The sequence below is a fragment of the Astatotilapia calliptera genome, chromosome 11 (genome assembly GCF_900246225.1).
Source record: "Astatotilapia calliptera chromosome 11, fAstCal1.2, whole genome shotgun sequence".
NCBI lineage: Eukaryota > Metazoa > Chordata > Actinopteri > Cichliformes > Cichlidae > Astatotilapia > Astatotilapia calliptera.
Genome location: NC_039312.1, coordinates 21,063,960 through 21,084,561, shown reverse-complemented (window position 1 = coordinate 21,084,561; position 20,602 = coordinate 21,063,960). Strand labels below are relative to the sequence as shown.

Below are 20,602 nucleotides of genomic sequence, written 5' to 3'. Positions count from 1 at the left end.
TATAAGCCTTTAGAAGTACATACACATATTTGGTTGTGTCTGTTTGTTTTATGCGTATGGATTTTATCCTTTGCGATCATGTGCATGCTGCTTACAGGCATTGTGCGGCTCCCGTGCAAGCTGTTGATGGCAGCTTGGGCTTCGGCATGTCCTTGGAATTTCACAAACGCGCACCCTGTAACAAACAGTCATTGAATTAAAAATAAAAATGGCACTGCATGAAATGAAGCACTTTGTGGTATTATATTTGAGTGCATTTTACCTTTGCTGGTGCCATCAGGCCCTCTCAAGACAGTACACTCATCTATGCTGCCAAAGGGCTCAAACAGCCTTCTGACGTCCTCATCGCTTTGCTGCTTTCCCAGCATGCCCACAAATAACTTCCTGTCCTCTGAGAGGCCAAGGATGTGTGGAGGAAAGGGAAGAAAATGTTATGAATTCAATGTTATATTCCCAATGCTGGCGACATGGCTGGTATAGAGTAAAGGCTGTCTTCAGTAAAAGAAAAAAAACAATCTTTTTATGGCAGATTCAATTTATGTCCACCAGGTTGCAGTATTGACCACAGAGACCATAAACCAGGAAAGTGGCATGAAAAGAGTGTGATCTGAATGTGTATGTATGTGTGCGTATTTATAGAAAGCAACTTGCCAGGCACCCCGCTGACTACTTTCCATCTCTATCTGATCCAACTTGACACCTACCCTTCTATCTGGCAAACAAGGACATCTGTACACTGTGAGGACCTTTTGGCCAGTCTTCACAACGTCAAAGGTTTATTACAGGCTTGATTTTACAGTTCTGGTTAGAGTGATTTAGATTTGGATTGGATGGTTACGTTTACAGTAAGGGGAATGCATTATGTCATTATGTCACATAGACAGAAAGACATAATGCAGGAGTACGTGTTTGGATGTTTAAGCGTGTTTCTCACCGCCTCTGCCCTCGCTGTCAGCTGGTTTCACCTGGATTGGCCGATTCATCTGAGGGACAAGCAAGCAGGAATACGGATGGTCAACATAAACAAGCCTCTCCTGGACATATTTGTTTTCTAAGACTGACTTCACTTTCATTACATTTTAGGTAACATATTTTACTCAAACATTAATTGGTATTTTGTAAATCAGCAGGTATCCATCAAAGAAATTTTGACTTTCCACCAGAGTAAAATCAATATTTTGAACCTTTTTTTTTTTTTTAAAGGCGGGTTTAATTTACTTTAGCAAAAAAAATCATTTTTGTTCACCAACTGGGCAGCAATACCAGGAAAATGCACAAAAATCTCTTAAACAACATAACCCAGACTCATTACTGTAACTATATGCTGAATATTCACACCTGTGTACATAACCAAGGTCTGATATTGAGTCAGGGAAAACATCGGTTTTTGTGGCATGTTTTGAAATCCAGACAAGCATCAAGTGTAATGACAAATCAGACACAAATACTAATATTGTTGTAAAAGTAAAGATGAATAGACTGTAGCTGATATTTTTATGTGGCTCCTGTGTGTATCCAAGTGGGATTTATTTTTAGCAGCAGATAAATGAATGTTAGCAGGTAACAGGTGTGTCTGAACTCTGTCCGAGGCTGGTTGATCCCTGCCAAACGCACACAGTCTTACTACCTATGATTTCTCACTCTCTCTCTCTCTCTCTCTCTCTCTCTTTCAGCCTCTCTGTCTCACACACGCATGCAGGAGTACAGAGGAGGATTGAGAAGTGACGAGATTAAGAATGCAGGCCAGCTGATCAGGATTACTGAAGAACTACGGATTAGATGAGGGACAAGAGGAGGTTGAGATACGGCGACGAGGCGGGGGAGGCAAGGGAGAGAGAGAGATTTTGTAGTGGGGTGAAATGACAAGTGTGTAACAGGACCAGGCGCAGTCAGCTAAAAATAAAAGGATGTTGAACGAGAGACAGAAAGAGAGAGACCTGGGGGACCCTGCCTAACTTCGACCGACTGAAAGGGCAGGTGGAAGGCCAAGAGGAACCTGGGGAATGAATGGAAAGGCTGGAAAAAGAAGTAGTACATGAAGAGCGAGAAAGAGAGACCGAGTGTGGGAGGATGAAAGCAGAGCTGCCCCTGAGAGGATGATTCAAAAAGAATAGAAAGAGAAATAGGGGATGGAGGGAGGGCGGGAGGGAGGAGCTGGGCGTGATTCAGTCGTGACTTGCTCTATCTTTAAAAAATGTCACGACTACACCCATCCACTGCCATGAATGCTAATGCACGCGTGCAAACACACGTTCTCCATGTCTCCCCCTATTCGTTCGCTATTTAGAGAAAGAAACACAGGTAGAAGCACACATAGGCACAAAAACATACTAAACACACACAGTGCTTAGTCATAGCACTGAGGCAATGAGGCACAGTGTTAATGCCAGGGGAATGGGCTGGGGGAGGAGGAAGAGGAGGAGAGCTGCAGAATGATGGCGGTGAAAAGAGGAAAGCAAGAAGAGAAGCAGGGGGGTGGAAGGAAGGGAGGAGGGCAAAGCCGGAAAGACATAGAAGACAATTCTAGTTTCAAAATAACTTCTAAAAGTTTGAAATAAATAATGTTAAAGAAATCATTTACTTATGTCTAACTGCCAGTCAATATGTGATATTTCCTTTAAAATAGGTACTTTATGTCTATGAGGAGTTACTGAAAGATGGGAATAAAAACACAGGAAGAGAAAAGGAGGGCAGAGAGACGGAGGATCAGAGCTGCAGAATGAAGGTGATGAAAAGAAGGAAACAAGAAGAGAAAAAAGAAGGCTGGATCAAAAGGAGGGATGGAGGTAGGAGACGAGGCTAAAGGAGATATGAGCCAGTGAAGTGACATCTAAATATACAGCAAGAAAACACGCTCATCAAGTACAGTTTCACATTTTGCAAAATAAATTCACAATGAGTTCTAAAACTATTTATTATTAATTATATACTTTTTTGATTGTAAGCAAAAGATTAATCAAAATAGAACAAATAAAGAACATAGAGCAAAAAACAAAAGGTATTGAATAAAAAGGAACGGAATGGATCTCACCAAAAAGCTCTTATCTGTGGGTACATTACTCTAAAAAGTGGAGGAATATAATCTTCATTCATATGCAGAGATTTGCTGTTTGTTCTTTAACACATTAATAATAATAATAGTAATGAGGAAATTATAATAATAGTATTATATTATTATATATAGGTCTCAGAAAGGATCCATGTATATATTAATACCTCCCTGCCAATCAAAATAGGATTTTAAGCTCAATAATATGTAGTTTACAGCTATGGTTATTGAAAGACGGTGATAAAAACAGAGGAAGAAAAAAAGATGGGAAGAGACAGAGAGGAGGAAGACAGAAGTACGGTGGAAGAAAGCGAGAAAGGGGAGAGAAAGAATGGGGAGAGGTCCCAGTGGGGTGTTAAGGCAATGTAATGAAGCTGGTAATTGAAGAGAGGGAAGAGCAGCGAGAGACTGATCCATACATTTGATTAATCAGCTCTTAGCTGTCACCACAAAGCTATTGATCTAAGACAAGGCCATCACACACACACACACACACACACACACACACACACACACACACACACACACACACACACACACAAACATGGGCACACAAGGGGTGTGCAAAGGAAGGAATGATATGTACTTTTAACCCCACACTTTTATCGACTCAAGCTGTCAGCATCATCATAACCTTATGGAAAATACACATAAACTTCCCCCTAAACTAAGCTGTAGTGCCTCTTCACCTCACTGTGCAATACCTTTTGTGCAATACTTTTGTAAATAGTCAACAGTGCAATAGACCTCAATACTTGAAATGTGCAATTCACTTGTATTTTTATTTTTTATTCCTATTTATTTTATTTATCCCCTTCGTATATTTTATTTATATTGTCTCTGTATTATATATATGTGTGTGTGTGTGTGTGTATATGTATATATATATATATATATATAATATTCTGTAACTCTGTAACTTCTGTCGGTGCTGTGCTTTTTTGGAAATCGAATTTCCCAGAGGAACCCACCCGAGGGATTAATAAAGTTCTATCTTATCTATCTTATCTTATCTTATCTTATCTGACCGTCTTCCATAACCTTGAATCCATCCATCCATCCATCCATCCATCCATCCATCCATCCATCCATCCATCCATCCATCCATCCATCCATCCATCCATAACTTTGCATCCATCCATCCATCCATCCATCCATCCATCATAATCCTAGCCCTGCTCAGGGTGCTTTTGCTGTCCATCTAAGTTGCCATCCATCTTGTGATACAAACTCATTGATCAGCTCCGTCTTGTCCATTGATTTCGGATTGTGTTGTAGAGCAGGCTGATTGTAGCAGGATCTACATCCACTGACCCTTTCCCTATCCCTCTAGCCATCCATCACTTCTTCCATTTGTTCATTCATTAGGCCTATTCAAGCTCATCCTTGAAACAGACTGAACAGAAACACCTCCTGATTTCAAACTAAGGCCTTTGAATCAAAGCTTATCAAAGCATCTGTGCGAGTGTGCGTGCGTGTGTGTGTGTGTGAACTTTAATAGAACCATATAATATGAATCCCACATGATGTACTGCAAAGGATGAGAGGAAGAATCAGAAGAGATGAGGAAAAGCAGCAGGTGAAAGGTGCAGTCGGCCGGCATAAAGACACAATAGCACTGGAAAATTGGCATAGCAACGAGATCGTTGTCATGGCAATCATATGACGGCACACTGGGTAGGTAAACAAGAACGCTGGTTGCCAAGGGCGACTCCTGTGCTCTTTGAGTAAACAAAGAATTTGTGCTGGAGGAGCGTTTGCTGGCTTTAACATCACACATTTTTCCTGCCTTGTAAAATAATAAGAGAAAGATGAGCATTTATCATAAGGACATAACACACAGAATATCATGAAACCCTCAGAATCGGCTGATTTGTAAAATAACTTCAGTATATTTAATGAAGCCCTACATGAAAACGCTTCAAAATTTTCATGTAGATGTACAAAGGGGTGGGTCAAAATTTGGTGCTTTTTTAAAGTCACCTTATTTTTACCAGCATTTTTTAAAGCAGGATAAGTAAAAAAGGAGGTAGCCACATGAACTTTTCAGGGCTGAAATTCACATTTAAGCTCATTCAAAGACAGCAAGAAAATCAATTTTACACCCACTCAAAGTGTCTCAATCTAAAACAATCTAGACTAAATTCTTCCCACCTTTGTGCCATTGGTATAGGATATATAACAAAAGCAAAAGTGCACTTTAATGTCGCTGACAGTGAGTAGCAAAAAAACCCCAAAAAACGGTACCCTGGATGCTTAATCTGTTTTCACAGAAAATCACATCTGTGAGCCACATCTCCACGTGCGATAGGTGGCTTGTCAAAAAAATACCATCTAAAAGGTTTCCTGTTTACCTACATTTAAATATGAGGCTCATTTTCTAACTGTGATTTCTTCTGACACAGGAGAATCATGGCTATCATATGCTCCAAACCGCTTTGATGGTTAAGCCTTAAAATAAAAATACCACTAAAATTAGATTTTGGCGTTTGTATGCAAAGTTATCACATGTAAAAGGTCTGCCTTTTACCTACATTTTCATACCAGACATTTTTTAAAATGTAAATTCTTCTTTCCCCTGTTCAGCGTCCCTCTAACACATCCTCTTATCGTAGCATCATAGAGAGAAAAATGAGCCCTGAGTAAATGTAAATATATATGAGCAATAAGATGAGAATAATGGAGAGATAAAGGCAGTCTTAATAAGTAAGGGTGAGGGATTGAATCTACATTGTAGTAATTAAAATTCCCTTGAGCCCCAGTGAAAAATTCAAACATAGTATAGCCCCCCGCTAGTCATTCACACTGTATTTCTGTCTCCTTTACTCCAGCACTCATGAACAGCCACATGCTCCTTTCGAGTCGAATTATCCTCTAATTACTCACGTTCCAATTAGGGCTTAATTAACAGTAACCATCTGCAAACACGTACAAGGAGCTGGCTTCATACTGGAGCGTGGTTTGATCCGTCCTGCTGCATACTAAGAAGCCCTCCCTGAGAGGCAGAGTTTCTATATCTCAGAGGAAAGTGAATTCATATGTGAGGCCACGCATGAGGGTGAGATATGTGATATACGATGGTGTGCGTGTGAGGCACATCCACACACACAAACGCACACATGCACGATCATGTACGGCATGCAAACACAGCCCATTTGCATGCTGAGGTGACAACACACGCACACACATACACTGACACACAGTATCCACTACAGTTTTCCCCCTTCTCAGAGCATCCGCCCTTTGGCACACACCGAAGCAAACACATACTACACACATACTGTTAATCTTACTCCCTGCAGTAATGCAGAGAGGATTGTGCCAGGATTAGGGGATATTAAATCCTTGGATTATCCAATCAAATCGTATTCTCCCCCCCTCCCCCACCTACACAAAATCAGTGGAATAAACCATTGCACAGTGTTATGAGGGAAGGGGGTAGTGTGTGCATGTAAATGTGAGCGCACAAACACTATTCGGGACATGGATTAAACGACGGCGCTGAATCAATGTTATCATTTTGTTCTTTTGACCCTTTTTTGTCATTAAATCGCAAGAAGAAACAAATGTTATCACAAACAGTAATATAAAACTGATTACAGAGCACAGAATCACAACATTCAATCGTGAGCGTGCGCGTGTGTGTGCATGTGTGTTTGTCCACCCTTCCCCCCTTTCAATCTCTCTCTGGAGCACTCCATCCACACAATTTCAGATGTCTATTTTCCAGAGTGCACAAGAAAGGAAAACTATTTTTACCCCTTCTCCACGATCTAGCATTATTTCTCTCCCTCTTCCTCTCGCCTATCCTCAATTCCCCCTGACTCTCAGCTCCATAATCCCTTCATACCCCATGACGTAGCCATCACGGCGTTTTTTTTTTTATCTTTCTTTTTCTTCTTTCTTACCATTACGTCTTACTTTCTTACTCTCTCCATGAATTTTAGTAAACCCATCCTCATCATCAGCATGCAAAAAACTAAGCTAGGCACAACTGTTTCTAACTGTGAATATTGAAAAAAATATTTTAGACTAATCCACATGACTGATTTATACGACTCTACCTTTATTCTGGACTCAACAAAGTTGAGGGCACATTGTAAGTCTGATTAAACAAATTAATTGTAAAATTAAGGACAATTGATGGTGATCACGCAGGCATTTTAAGCTAGAATGCAAATTTTGAATTTTAAACATTTTTAAAGAGAGAAGCATCAATAATTCAGTGAGCGTAAATTATTTTGCAGTTATTTTGGCAAATGATTAACTACTTCATTTTTTTTTTTTTAAATCCATGGTTTCAACATCTAGTGGCCTAATGTTAAAGGCACCAAATAACTATATTTTGTATCTCTCCTGAATCTATTTATTAACAAAAAAATACAAAGAGGATGTGTAGTTATAGAAAAACATGCTGAAAATAATTAAATGATAACGGATAATTTGAGTAAAACAATTCCAATTGTCCAAGAACAAAAGCAATTGTTTTGTTCTTTTCTTATTTGCTGTTCTTTCATCTTTTGCTCACAGCGGTGCACATATTTCTCTAAAACACCAAACTTGCTCTCAGAAAAGACTGCGGCAGGTTTAGCTCAGCTAAAGTCAAGATGAAAGGAAGAGCGACTTTGATTACCAAGAGTAGTGAAACCAATTCAGCTGTTTGGAAACCCTTTGGTTTCGAGGAGTCTGAACTAGAAAATGCAATTTTCGTTATGTTTCAAAAGTGAAGTTAACTTATTAAGCCATGGTGATCTAAATAGTGACCAACAAATCTTGGAGATAATTGATCTGAAATTCAGGAGCGGAACGACACCCGTTACAGTTCCCTTGCTGTCATAAATCTATAAATGCCACCCCCCCCCCTCTTTTCACAGATATCAGAGGGCTTAGCCGGGCCCACACGCTGCTCCGGACCCTCACTGAGGCCTTGTAATTCATCTATCATCTTTGCTATTCTTTTTCTTCTTCATAACCTGCTTCCATCGAGGTCTGGACTGATCAAGTGTGGAATTATGGTGATCTGCATATTTGATTTTTGCAAAGATTTGATGCCCTTTGCCCTTCCTGACACATCCCTCCTCATTTTTCCAGACTTGGGACCAACACAAAGCATAGATTGACTTGTGGGCCCCTTTTTTTCATTTACCTTCAGTTTTGCGGTCCTTGCTAATGAATTGTGATTCTAATTTTTGTCATAATCAAGCCCTAATTTTAAGTGATATTAAAATACTCCATGCTAACCAAGTTTTCACTTTTCCGAGGAAAATCATCAGGACTGTGACAAAAATTCTACTTGCTGTAATAGTCTTAAAATATTTTACTGTTACTCAACAGTGAAAGATGGTCCAAAATGTAAGGAAATCGCATAGACATCAGCTTCGCTTTCACTACATGTGGCCGGTTATGGTTCCATGCATAGCCACCCCGGGGTGTCACATGTAGGATATGGGAAATGTGACACCCTGGCTCACACCTCTCATTCACAGCTGGATGAAGACACTGAAACGCGAGAAACAGATACAGTGAGCGCTGAGGTGGAGCAGCTCGGCAGCACAGCTCCACCCCACCTCGTCTCTCTATCACACCACGTTAGGCTTTGCATCCCTCAGGTTACCTAGCAACCTGGCATCTCAGCTCAGCTCCGTTGCCTGGTAACGGGGGCCTGCAACCACAATACAAGCTCCTGAGCGGCCCATCCCCCTGCTCTCATCCCTCCTCCCTCTGTCTCTCCCTCATTCTCTTCTTCACACCTGAGAAGTCCGCCCTCCTTCTTCTCCACTCAATACTCTGTGTGGCAGTTAACCCTTCACCAGCCTCTCGGATTAGCAACATATTCTCTTTTCTTTCTCGTTCTCTTTTTCTCTTTATCAGGCTCCATAGTAATGACACCAAACCATCCATAAAGCAGAACTAACTACCCTGTTGATCCCTATAATATTATATGCTGTTTTTGTCAAACCCCAATGAGAACATTCTGCATGCAGCAGTGGAGCACTCACTGAAATTTGATCCTCTGGATTTAGTCCAACATAATCCAACAGCACTATAGCGGATAACTGCTAGACCTATGCACTTGGACCTTCTTTCTATTTTAGGGAGTGTAAGTCTTTTGAGAAACGAACGGCTGAATTAAAAAGGCTGCTCAGAGCCATAGAAATTCATGATTGCAAAAATCTCATATTCACTGAGATTACATTCAACACGGAGCCAGCGACACGTTCTTGAATGCTCAGATAGTTACAGCATGAGGCAGGATCCCAGAAAATTAAAGCAAGAAAAACATGTAAATGACTTGTGTGTTCACATAACAGCCTAACAGAACTAAAAACACCACACTGACTGGTGATGATTTAGCTTTTTTGCATGTCACAGGAATAAAATAGATGTATGAAATTGTTTTTTTTAAACTTCTCTTTCTTGGAAAACAATTCATAGTTTACACTTTAAATTTTAAAAGGTATACCGCTTTAGCCTTTTTTCACTTTATCGCTTGTATAACAAATCTCTTTAATTCATATTCTTCTTTTACAACATTTCAAACTTTTTATATGAAAAATAAAGTTGTGTGGGGCCATTAATAATCCCATAATAGTTTTTCATTTATTTCATTATTTTAAGTGTTTCTCCACAAAATATTTTAAATAGTCTTTTTGAAAGATGTAATAGAAACATGTAACAAAGTAGTAATAAAGGGAAACCATCCAATCCTGACCCAAAAACTTGAAACAAAACTAAAATTTGCTGTTGCTCACACTATTACTATTAATATTTTGTGTTAAAGTGATACTAGCATAGTGTAATGCACATTTTATTCAAATATACTTTTTTTCTCAGTTAACTAACTGTAACTGACTAAATAAATATCATTTTATTGGTACAGGAAACTTGAGTGAAATTACAAAAACAAATTTAAAATGTATTCCTCCATAAAATATAATTATATAATAAATAATTCCACTGAGTCATAGTCGTTGCTAAAATAGCTCGGTTGCTTCGGGGTAAATAGAGAAAGGATTTTACTCATTTTGATTAAATAATGTTGATAGAATTTAACATAAGCAGTGTATAACCCTGAAGGTTACATTTCAAGCTAATCCAAACCTATATTTTTCTAAATGTAAAATGTTCTAAATTCCCTCTATATTCTTCATTCTTCAGTGAATTTTTTTTTACATGCTGAAGAGTCTGTGGAACGACCCTCAACGGGATCACTTTTCATTAAAGCCATAAAAAAGCTTGATAAAAGGTCATTTTAAATTTACTTTCTGGGACATTTTTGAAAGAACAAAAGGTTTCCAGCTTTGAGAAATAAAAAAAACAGAGCCTTTTTTATATATAAGAATTTAAATGCCCTCCCCACCTTGTATAAATGAATTTATTATACAAAGAACTCACTGCGAGGTGCCTCTAGGCAAAACCACGTTTGGACAAACTGTGCTATCAGTGAACAGAAGTAAATATTGGAATAGCTTACCAGTTATAACAAAGGAACATTCTACATGTTCCACAAAGGCTTATAGCAAACCAGAACTGTGATCATATTTAATTTAGTATGATTGTATTTTATGTATTTGTCTTTTGTTTGTGTTCTTTGTTTTGTGTCTATATGGTATCTGAATAGTGTGCAGCTTCATATGATGTGGTCCAGGGACTGTATGTAAATGAGTAGTTTACTAAAATGTGGCTTGTTCATATTTATATGAAGGCACAGCTCTATCTCAGGCCTGGCTAAAGCAGGTGACTAAGAAATATCTTATAATCAACAAGTTACTACTGCAGTACTTTTAAAAGTCAGTCAACCAACTAGTATTTCATGGCTGTTGTTTGTTTTTTTTTGCACATATACATTTTTGGATTCCCTAAAGAGATTTCAGCTAGAACCAAAGTGAAATCACCAGCATGGTAATAAAATAATTTTTGTTAACTACTTTTGTTAATTGGAATTTAATCTACTCAATCTACAAAGACATTTTTGTCTGACCTCAAATTGTCAGAAACAGCAGAAAAAAGCATAGATTTCTGTTAAATAAGGCACAACAGCCTCATTTTCACACCACATTTACTAACAGCGCGTATCCAAAAATCTGTGTGTAAATCATGTGTATGAACATATCACACACAAATCAGTGTTTTATCAATATTCTCATAGCGGAATTTGTTCATACTTTATGAACAATTTTTAAGTGCCTTAGACCAGGCTGTCACAGGAAATTAGTTAAGTAATTCAATTCAGTTTTATTTATATAGCACTAAATCACAACCACGGTCGCTGAACTAAAAGCAAAACCCGGAGCCCAGTTTTCTCTGTCTCCCGTATGAGGCTTGTTGTCCTGTTCCCATTGTTTTCTGTTGTTGAACGCAGCATTATTAAGTGTGGTGATTTACGTTTGTGTAATGTGGTCACTTAAAGCTCCAGTATTGCCCTGTGGTCAGAGGAAAATGGCCATTATTCAGATACGAAGTTGGAGTGTGGCTAGAGGGGGGACCTCAGAGCGGAGGTCATACCCCAGGTGCAACCAAAGTCCTGTCATCCCCTTGCCTGCCTAATCACATACACACATATTCAGACACACACCAGTGGCCCCCTCTGACAGATGTCTCTGTTTAAATTGACAGAAGTGCGCCCTGACTCCCTCCCACTCCTCCACCACCCAGAAAAAGCCCTTTCTTCTGCACACCACCCGCCTGCCCCTTCCTCCACGCTCATTATGGGAAACTCTTGTCTTGTTTCCTCCTTCTCTCTAACCCGAACTCCTCTACTCCTCCCCTGTCTCACCCTTCCCCCCTCCCCGTCTATACACCCCTATTCATGCCAAACCTCTTCACGGCCCTCCTCCACTCCGCTTAACCTCCCCTTTCATTCACACAAATTCACACATTCATTCACCCCCCCCCCCCCGGCATGGTCCTGTTCTATACGTCCGCCTCAGTATAGACACATAAATATTACATGCTGAGACACCATGTCTGGATTGCAAGCTGTAGCTTTGAGAAAGACAGCCTCACATGGACATGGACAAAATAAAAGATGCCAACTCATGCCAAAGCATGCCATGCCATGAAAATCTATGCAAGACGGAGTGTTAGGAAGAGTAAATTAATTCAAGTAAAAAAAAAAGGGGTGATCACTGATGAAAGCCCGATCCAAGAACAAATGCTGAGATCTGCTAAGGTCACCGCATTTAAGTGATCCTCGCATACTCTGATTTCTGACAATTGTTTTCTACTCTGAAATGCATTTGTTTTATTCAAATGGGAAAGATAATCCTCTTGTAAGCTTGCAATAATCAGTCAAATGTATTTCCAGTTTCTATCTGCATTAACGTGGAACATCTATCTTATTTTGTAAAGGTTTCTGCTCACTAAAGAGGTTTTGGCCTTCCCCCCAAGCAAAGTCTTTTTTTAAGTGGAGGGAATTTACTCAAGTATAAATTTATTATGCCTGCAAACCTGAATTGGATGAGTGGAAGAAAACAGATGGATGGATGGATAAATATATTTTTCTATATGCACCTTTAATATATTGCCTTGACACATCATGCTTACTTGCATAGCCGCCCTAAAGGGCCACTTTCAGCCAGGAAAAAACAGTTCTCTATTTTAAATATGAGGATTTTAGTGTCAGTGGGCAGTTTACAATAAGCCAATGTGTGAACCCAAGATTTAAATAGCTACAAAAAAGCTGTGCTTGTGCAAGTTTTGAAGCAAACTTCACAAAATTACAACTCAGGTCTTTTCATTCAGTGAACGTGGACACAAGGCTGTGACAAAGCTGTCTGGCTTTACAAAGCAGATGGTGTGTGATATGGACTCAACTTTACTGCTACTTTAGAGTTCAGCATCTGAGAGACACACGGCCTGGTAATCATCCATCCACACAAATATCATTTTACAAACAGGCCAACACATGAAGGTCCTTCTGTGTTTATTTTGTTCAGGTAGTACTTATGAGGACCAAAATCTGTTTACACTGGTAAATCACAGAAAGCAGCCTCTATAGCCATGTGCCAATGATTTTCATTAGCAGAGCCTAAGATTAGAACATTTATTGCTTATGGTTGTGTGGTTTTATTTTAGGTTTTATTTCTTTTTTATGATGACATTAAAGTCTGTGTGTAAGCTCATAGGCAAAAATAATACTAATAATAACAATACTGTGACATAAAACGAAACCACCAGAATCTTAAAAACGACCATACATATTTCATACCACCCAGCACTAGCTTAAGGTTAAGGTAAGTCTCTAGGAAATGAATGTAAGTCATTGTAATGTCCTCTGGAGTCATGTATAAACAACAGTGTGTGTTGGAGTATGTGTGCATGTGTGTGTATGTGTGTTAGGTCTTAAAGAGGCAGGCGCTCTCCAGGGTCAGGTTTTTATTAGGCTATGATGAGATTCTGCCTCATTTTTGTTGTGAAATATGAGGCAGGCACTTTTTCTCTGCCCATGTTTCATGCAAAAATGTACCCACATGCACACTTACAAACACACACACACACACACACATGCATGCACAGAGCAAAGACTTTTGTTTTAAACAAACAAGCCAAATCCCTCCCCTCACAAACACCCTTCTGCTCTGCATATCCCCTCTGCATCACTCTCTCCAGCTCCTCCTCTTTTTGTCTACTTCTTGTATACACACACACACACACACACACACACACACACACACACACACACACACACACACACACACACACACACACACACAATTTTACACCTGTCCCTCTACTCCCTTCCCATCCCACACACAGCGAGGATAAAAATAGAGAAACAGCACGAGGGAGGGGGTAAGCGATACACATCACAAACCCCATCAGGAGGGGAGAGATAGAGGGAGAGGAGGGAGAGACAGAGAGGAAATATAGAAAGAGAGAGAGAAACTGAGAAAGAGAGAGATTTGGGGTCTGTTCTAAATTGAAAGTGTAGCAGTAAGCAGTGAAGGGGAATAGTAAACAGTGCTGCTGACCACATAAATATGCTAAATTAGCCTACAAAGTCGCCCTAGTGGATAATTGCTCATCATAGCTTTGCCCCACAGGGAGGCTGTCTGCCAAGCATCTTAGATTCCACATGGAAACACACACAGGACGTACACAACATGGACACATTCTAAGTGGATCTGATAAACATCAACTAAAAGTAGTGGTTGATGTATACCTGAAGAGATCGCATCTATCTTCCCAGGCACACTACTGACATACTTAAAGGGAAAAGCGATTATTTATGGTGATATTTCCAATGTTGGTTCTTTTTCTTGGGCTGCCCTTAAAAGAATGAAGTGACACTAATTATTAAGAAGAGGCTGCTGTTTCTGCACCGTCTAACCATCTGTGTCTGATCTCATCAATACTATACATACACAGGATGTTGTGGAAGTCAGTTCAGTTTCCACAGTTTTGATTTTTGATTTGACTTAATAAAATGCTTAGCAGCTATAGACGTGTTTCCAGGATCAAGCCTTAACCCTGAAAATACTGTAGTTAAATTTACACCATCAAACAGCATATTGCTTATAACCCTGCCAGTGTCATTATGACTGACACCTGACAAACCATGTTTTTGTTCTGTATTTCTCCACAACATAAGTTTAGGGGTGCCAGCGAGAGCTTAGACCTCACAGAATTAGTAAAATCCCAACACTTTTCCAAGATCCAGCATTAACTCTAAAACAACCAGCGATGCACCGGTGCATCGTGCTGTTCACATCAGTTCTCTGTTGTTCTGATTTCCAGCTCATGCATGACGCAGCAGCACACTGTTTGTTAGTGTGAGACCTAATGTGGGGAATGGGGGAAAGTAACAGCAAAGCGTTCAGAGTTTGGAGGGATTTCACACTGCTACACTCTTTGTGTGTTTGAAAAAGTTTTTTTCTTTTACTTCACTGCTAACTTTGATGAAGTGAGTCAACATTTACAGTCTTGGACTGTTCTTTTGTTGAGAAAAAAATGTTTAAGTATAGCCTGATGTTATTTTATGAATAAAGGAAGGATTCCTAGTCTCTTCCTCACAGTGAGGATTACAGCTTATTAATTTAAGGCTGGTATCGGATCAGTGCTCATTATCAGTAGAAACCGAAAGCCAAGGTAACTGTGTCATATCGGAAATGAAAAAAGCTGGATCAGTGCTCAGTGTCAGACTAAATGTATTTAATCAATATCACCACTACAAACTTTTATTCTACTTTTTATTCTACCCCTCTGTAGTATCTCTTTTGTTAAGTACTGGTGGTGCTTCTTCTGGCTTTATAATAATTCATTAGACATTCAGTGTGTCACAGAAAGTACATCGTGTATGTGTGTGTGTGTGTGTGTGAGAGAGAGAGAGAGAGAGCTTCAGTTTGGCTCTAATCAAAAAACAGGGAGCAGAGTGCTGCCTTGAGAGCAGTGAAGCATGACAACACACACCTGGTAAGCTGCTTATCACACTTTAATTTCACCTACATTGAGATCTGCGGATGTCGGCGTGACCAAACAGATGTGTGTGTGTGTGTGTGTGTGTGTGTGTGTGTGTGTGTGTGTGTGGGTGTGTGCAAGCAGGTAGACGTATGTGTGTGTACAAACAGTTGTGTTTGAAGTAGCACAAAGATGAAGGGAGCGATAAACACAAAGAGAAGAGAGCGTGCAGATTAAATGGAGAGAGAGATATCGACAACAAAGAACAAAAGAAGCAGATAAGAGGAGAGATATGGGAGGAAATACAGCAGCAGTAGGGCTGCAGAGAGATAGAGCGATAGATGGAGAGCAGAGGGAGATACGAGGTTAAAATCTAGCCAGGCTGGGAGGGAAGTGTGGCCTGATGAACAGCGACAGAGGGAGGGAGAGATGCATGGGGGATTAGGATGAAACAAGGATACTCTAAATTTGATGTTTGCATGAGCACGAGTGTGCCTGTGTGTATGACAGTGTCTTTTACCGGTGTACGTGTAAGCAAACTATGACTGAGCTGTGTGTCTGTTAGTGTCTCCAATGAATGTACAAGAAATACAAGCTTTTTAACCCACATAAAAAACTGTCAAAAATGAAAGAAAAGATGTGAGAAAAAAATTATATAACCAGGCAACAAATCAACATGTCAAACTAATTATACTGTAGAAATATTCTGACTGCAGGCATAATTATTATTAAGGAGAGAAGAATATGTATCCAAAATGTCGCCTGTGCATTGTGCTAGATTGCAGTGGTCCACACACTCTTTGGGGATGACATGTCCTTCTAATGTTTATCCTGGATTTGTTCACTGGAAGCTGAGCCTTCACCTCTGACCTCGGACACATGGTATCACCCAAGTGCTACAATCTCTCTGAAATAACAAGACCCACACTAGCTGCAAAGCCAGCCAACAGTGTATTTCTGTGGATCATCAAAGCTTTTAACTTAAATAAATCCATGAAATATATGTACTGAGGTTTTGTCTTACTATTGTATGAATTCATTTCAGCTATTCTACTTTATTTAAGCTATTTTGTGGAATTTATTTGGCTGCTTTGATAGAATAATTTCTCGGCTGTTGATTTGATATATTTTAGCCTTTAAAATCGAGCATCTACTACAGTATGGCTCTTTTTGCAGAAGTAAAAGTGGTTCCTTGAATGAGACACCTTTAATAAGATATCTACAAAATAAGACCAGGAATACATCTGTGGGGGCAGGCTTTTACGACACTAAATATTTATATTATTTGCATTTGGGAATAATGAGGAAACCCCTGCATGCACATATGAATTTAATCTTCATGTGAAAACAAATGCTAATATGTGGCGGATAAACATAAGCGCTTTCACATGGATGTATCCCAGAGGGAATCTTTGCACCACATCTAATACACCAAAACATCTGTGTGCTACAGCAGGACTTTAATAGTGGTTCCACTGTTAAATTTCTGCTACTGTGACAAATATCATGTACTATCTTGCTCCCTCCCTCTCGCTCTCTTCTTGTCATGCTCCCTCGTCGCTTCTCATTCCCTCTGTGTCCAAATTAAACACAAGGCGCAGGACACTCTGATAAGGCCATCTGTTCGTATCTCCCTCTCTCAATCCCTCTGCACTTTTTCTTCTTACTCCGTCTGACAGTCTATCGCCCCTTGCTGAAACTATAGAGCACACCTCTATGCATTTCTCTTCTTCTTTTCATTTCTCTACTGGCTGATCAGAGCATTAAATCCCATCGGTGAGTGGCAGGCAGGAGCAGTAACACTGTAGCGTTGGACTTGTCATCGAACGTTTAATTGCTAGGCCGTGGGTGTAAAAGCAACACATCAGAGTGTGTGATGCTACAGCTCAATTAAAGTTGTATGAGGTGCCCGACGTTCCTCCGCCGCCTGCAGTTTAGAGTGATCCCGAGATTCACACGCATACACACATATACACACAGACCTCAGCCCTCGTGCCTCACAGGGAGCTTAGAATCTGACTATGAAAATGAGTTTGTGATAAACTCATCACAAAGCTTAACAAATAGAGCCGGCAAAGAAGAAGAGTAGGGGAGGGGGGGGGGGGGGGGGGAAACGGTCAAAGGGGTCAACTAATCAAGAGGAGGGGAAATGAGACGAGGGGTAGAGGAACTGCGAGGGGGAGGGTGGAGGAGGGAGATGGCGCGCGCGTGAGAGAAGGAGGACTTAGAAGGGTTACCATTAATGACTGTGAAATGAGAATCCGAGGAGGAAGCGCTAGTGTGCAGTGAGAGAAAAAAATGAGTAAAAGACAGCAGGGAGGGAAAAGGAGGGATGAGAGAGGAATACCATGAAATGAAAGGGTTCAGGCTAGTGTAATATTCTACTGCTGTAGAGAAGCTGGAAGACGTCAGGAGGAGGAGTTGAACACAGGACAGAGGGGATTTGAGAGTGGGGGGGGGGGGGGGGGGGTGCGGAGATGAAATTGAATGAGAGAGAAAGCATATGGCAGGTCTGGGGAAATAAAAGGAAGAATACGGAAGAGATGAAAAAGCATTTCTTAAGGAGAGAAAAGAATGGGACAAAGGGAGGATGTGTGAAAGAGAGTGAAAAATCTTCTTAAGTCATTTCTAAATCCCGTCAAAGAAGTCAATATAGGCAAGGGAACGGAGACGAGGGAGAAGGGAGACATGCGCAACGCAGTCTCACGGCAGTTCCCGAAACAGTCACAAGCTCTAATCTATTAACTTGCGTTTCTGTAAACGAATTTTCCAGCTTTTCTGTGGTCCTGTACTCAGATTTCCTGTCCTTACATTTTTGTTCTGCTAGTCTCGGACGTACTGATTTATGTTTGGGTACAAAAAGTTCATATTTTCCACTTTTAAAAGAAAAAACAAAATTTCACCGGTCACACCAGAAACTTTGTTTCGAATCTTGCATGTGACAGATTTTTAATCATTTGTCTTATTTTTTAAGATGTTATCTATTTAAAATACAATAGCTTTTGGTATTAAAAACAGCCTGGTTAGGTTTAGCGATTTAAACTGTGATGCGCCAGCCAGAGATTTTCAGAGTTTCAGAGATAATGGGAGAAATAATCGCCGGAAGGTCAAAGTGGCCGGATCCCAAATTGTCACTTTCAAGGAGTTCTTTAATGTTTTTAGTAACCAAACGCCACTTACAAAGAAATGCACAACTAGCGAATTGGATATTTAAACTACTGGGATAGGTTTGGAAAAATGGAAAATTTTCTTGGATTTCACACAAAGCATATACTTAGCACTGAAATACAATAGTTTCAAAGTCGTGCTGACAACAATATTTGTGTCCATGATCAGGAACAAACAGATTTTTCACAGTTTGGCACGAGACCGGGTTGACACACAGGTTTCAGTGGTTAGTGAAATGTGATAGCAGAGCTAAACCTTAGCTGCTCTATACAAAGTTACCAAAGTCAAGCATCAAAGTATAGAATTAAATGGAGACATTTAATTTAATTTAGTTAATCGCTTTAAAATGTTATCATTCGTTAGCTGTAGTCACCAAACCAGTGTCATGGCTCTGGATATTTGTTAAATATGACTGAGCTGTGCTTCTTGTTTTGATTTCATTACTGTATTAGTATTGGAGACAATTTTGATTCATTTATTTTAACTGGGCTTTGGGTCCTCTTTTGAGATTAATACATGTCTGTTCGTGTGTTTTTAGTTTAGGTAGTGTTTCTTCATTTTCTCTCTCCCTCTATGTCTTGATGACTTTTTCCTCCTGTGCTTTCCTGTCTCTGTCTTTTTGTTTAGTACCCTTTCATACTCAGTCCTATTTGTCTTTTGTTTATTGTTTTACTCTGAATGCTAATTTTGTGTCTTGTACTAGTTTTACTTTCTGGTCTTTTCCCCCCTAGATCGCCTGCCCCACCCTAACCGTCCTCACCCATCGTTGACCGTTTTCATCTGTGTATATTTGTGTAGTCCTGTCTTCCCCTTCTTGTTTCCATATTCTCTTGATTGATTCCCAGGCTCTTTGAGTTTATTTTTTTGAATTTGCGTGTCACTTCCCTTTTAGGGCTTTTTATGTCAACCAAACTAAAGACTCGACTTTTGTTACTTCCCTCTACTTCAGTGGCTGCACTTTGGTCCTCATTCCAACCCCAAACGACATCCAGAGTGATTAATGAGGCTGCTGATGGAAATATTTGTGAGTGCTTCAACTAAAGGGAAGTGTTGATGACAAACTGTGTCAGCCCCTCATTTACTGCTATTCATGAACCAATTCACTGAGCTCAGACATGCTAAAATTCTTGCAAGTGCTTCATTATGAACACTTCTGGCTCAAATTAGACAGAATAAGTGATCCAACCGGAAACCAAGACACACCAAATGCAGAAAAAGTTATGCTTTTCATGAAGAGTCCAGGCCTATATCAGCCCACGAATGCCACACCCTTGTTTCAGCACCAGCCTTCCTCAGGGGAGTGGTGCTTCTGATTGTTACATGCTGACTCTTTAGTAAATCTTTGCAGCTAATGAGTATCCGCCCTGCAAATGTTTCCTCTGTGTGTCCAGAATATCTATCACAATTTATCTGGAAATTTGCAGCAATTATGTTCTTGTAAGTCAGCCGTATAGATGATTTCCCTTTTGCGCTTAGAGACATCACAGAGGAATGTAGAGAAACTAAGAATGAGTTAAAGGACAAAGGGCAGTGCACACAAGAAAAGGGAGACACAGCAGACAGCAGAAAGGTGATTATGAAAAAAGGTCAGGCTTCTTAGCAGTCTCTAATTGGATTACTGTCACTATAGTGTGTTTGTATAGGTGACTGCGAATGTGTGACTGCATAGAGTTTCAAAAAAAGCATGCATGACTGCAATATGTATGCAGAGATTTCATGCTTGTGTGTGTCACAACACTTCCCTTCCCCCAACGCCTTTTCCTCACGCTCTTTTTCCACAGTTTTTTTCACACAGATCTTATCAACACTCTGGCTCAGGAAGAAGGTGCATGAAGTGAAATTCTGATCATTAGCAAGTCAACGAACAGAGAATTCGAGAGAATGCTAGCGCCTCAGAGATGGTAGAAGCACGCTTACTATTCTGTTCTAAATGGTGGAAATTGGGAGTCGGATAAAACTGGGAAAATGCCATTTCGATTAAACGCT

The 20,602-nt window shown here is 40.0% G+C and overlaps 1 protein-coding gene across 3 annotated transcripts in view; it reads right to left on the bottom strand.

Moving 5' to 3' along the window:
• Positions 1-20,602, bottom strand: part of celf3b (cugbp, Elav-like family member 3b) — a 33,354-nt gene that overhangs the window by 8,003 nt on the left and 4,749 nt on the right. For all 3 annotated transcript variants that reach the window (XR_003273766.1, XM_026184003.1, XM_026184002.1), the window contains exons 5-7: positions 935-983; positions 263-391; positions 96-175 (exon numbers count right to left, since the gene is read on the bottom strand). Coding sequence is in view for 2 of the 3 variants with exons in the window: in XM_026184003.1 (XP_026039788.1) it covers positions 96-175; positions 263-391; positions 935-983 (258 nt within the window). In the remaining variant the exon portion in view is untranslated. The remainder of the gene's footprint in view (positions 1-95; positions 176-262; positions 392-934; positions 984-20,602) is intronic.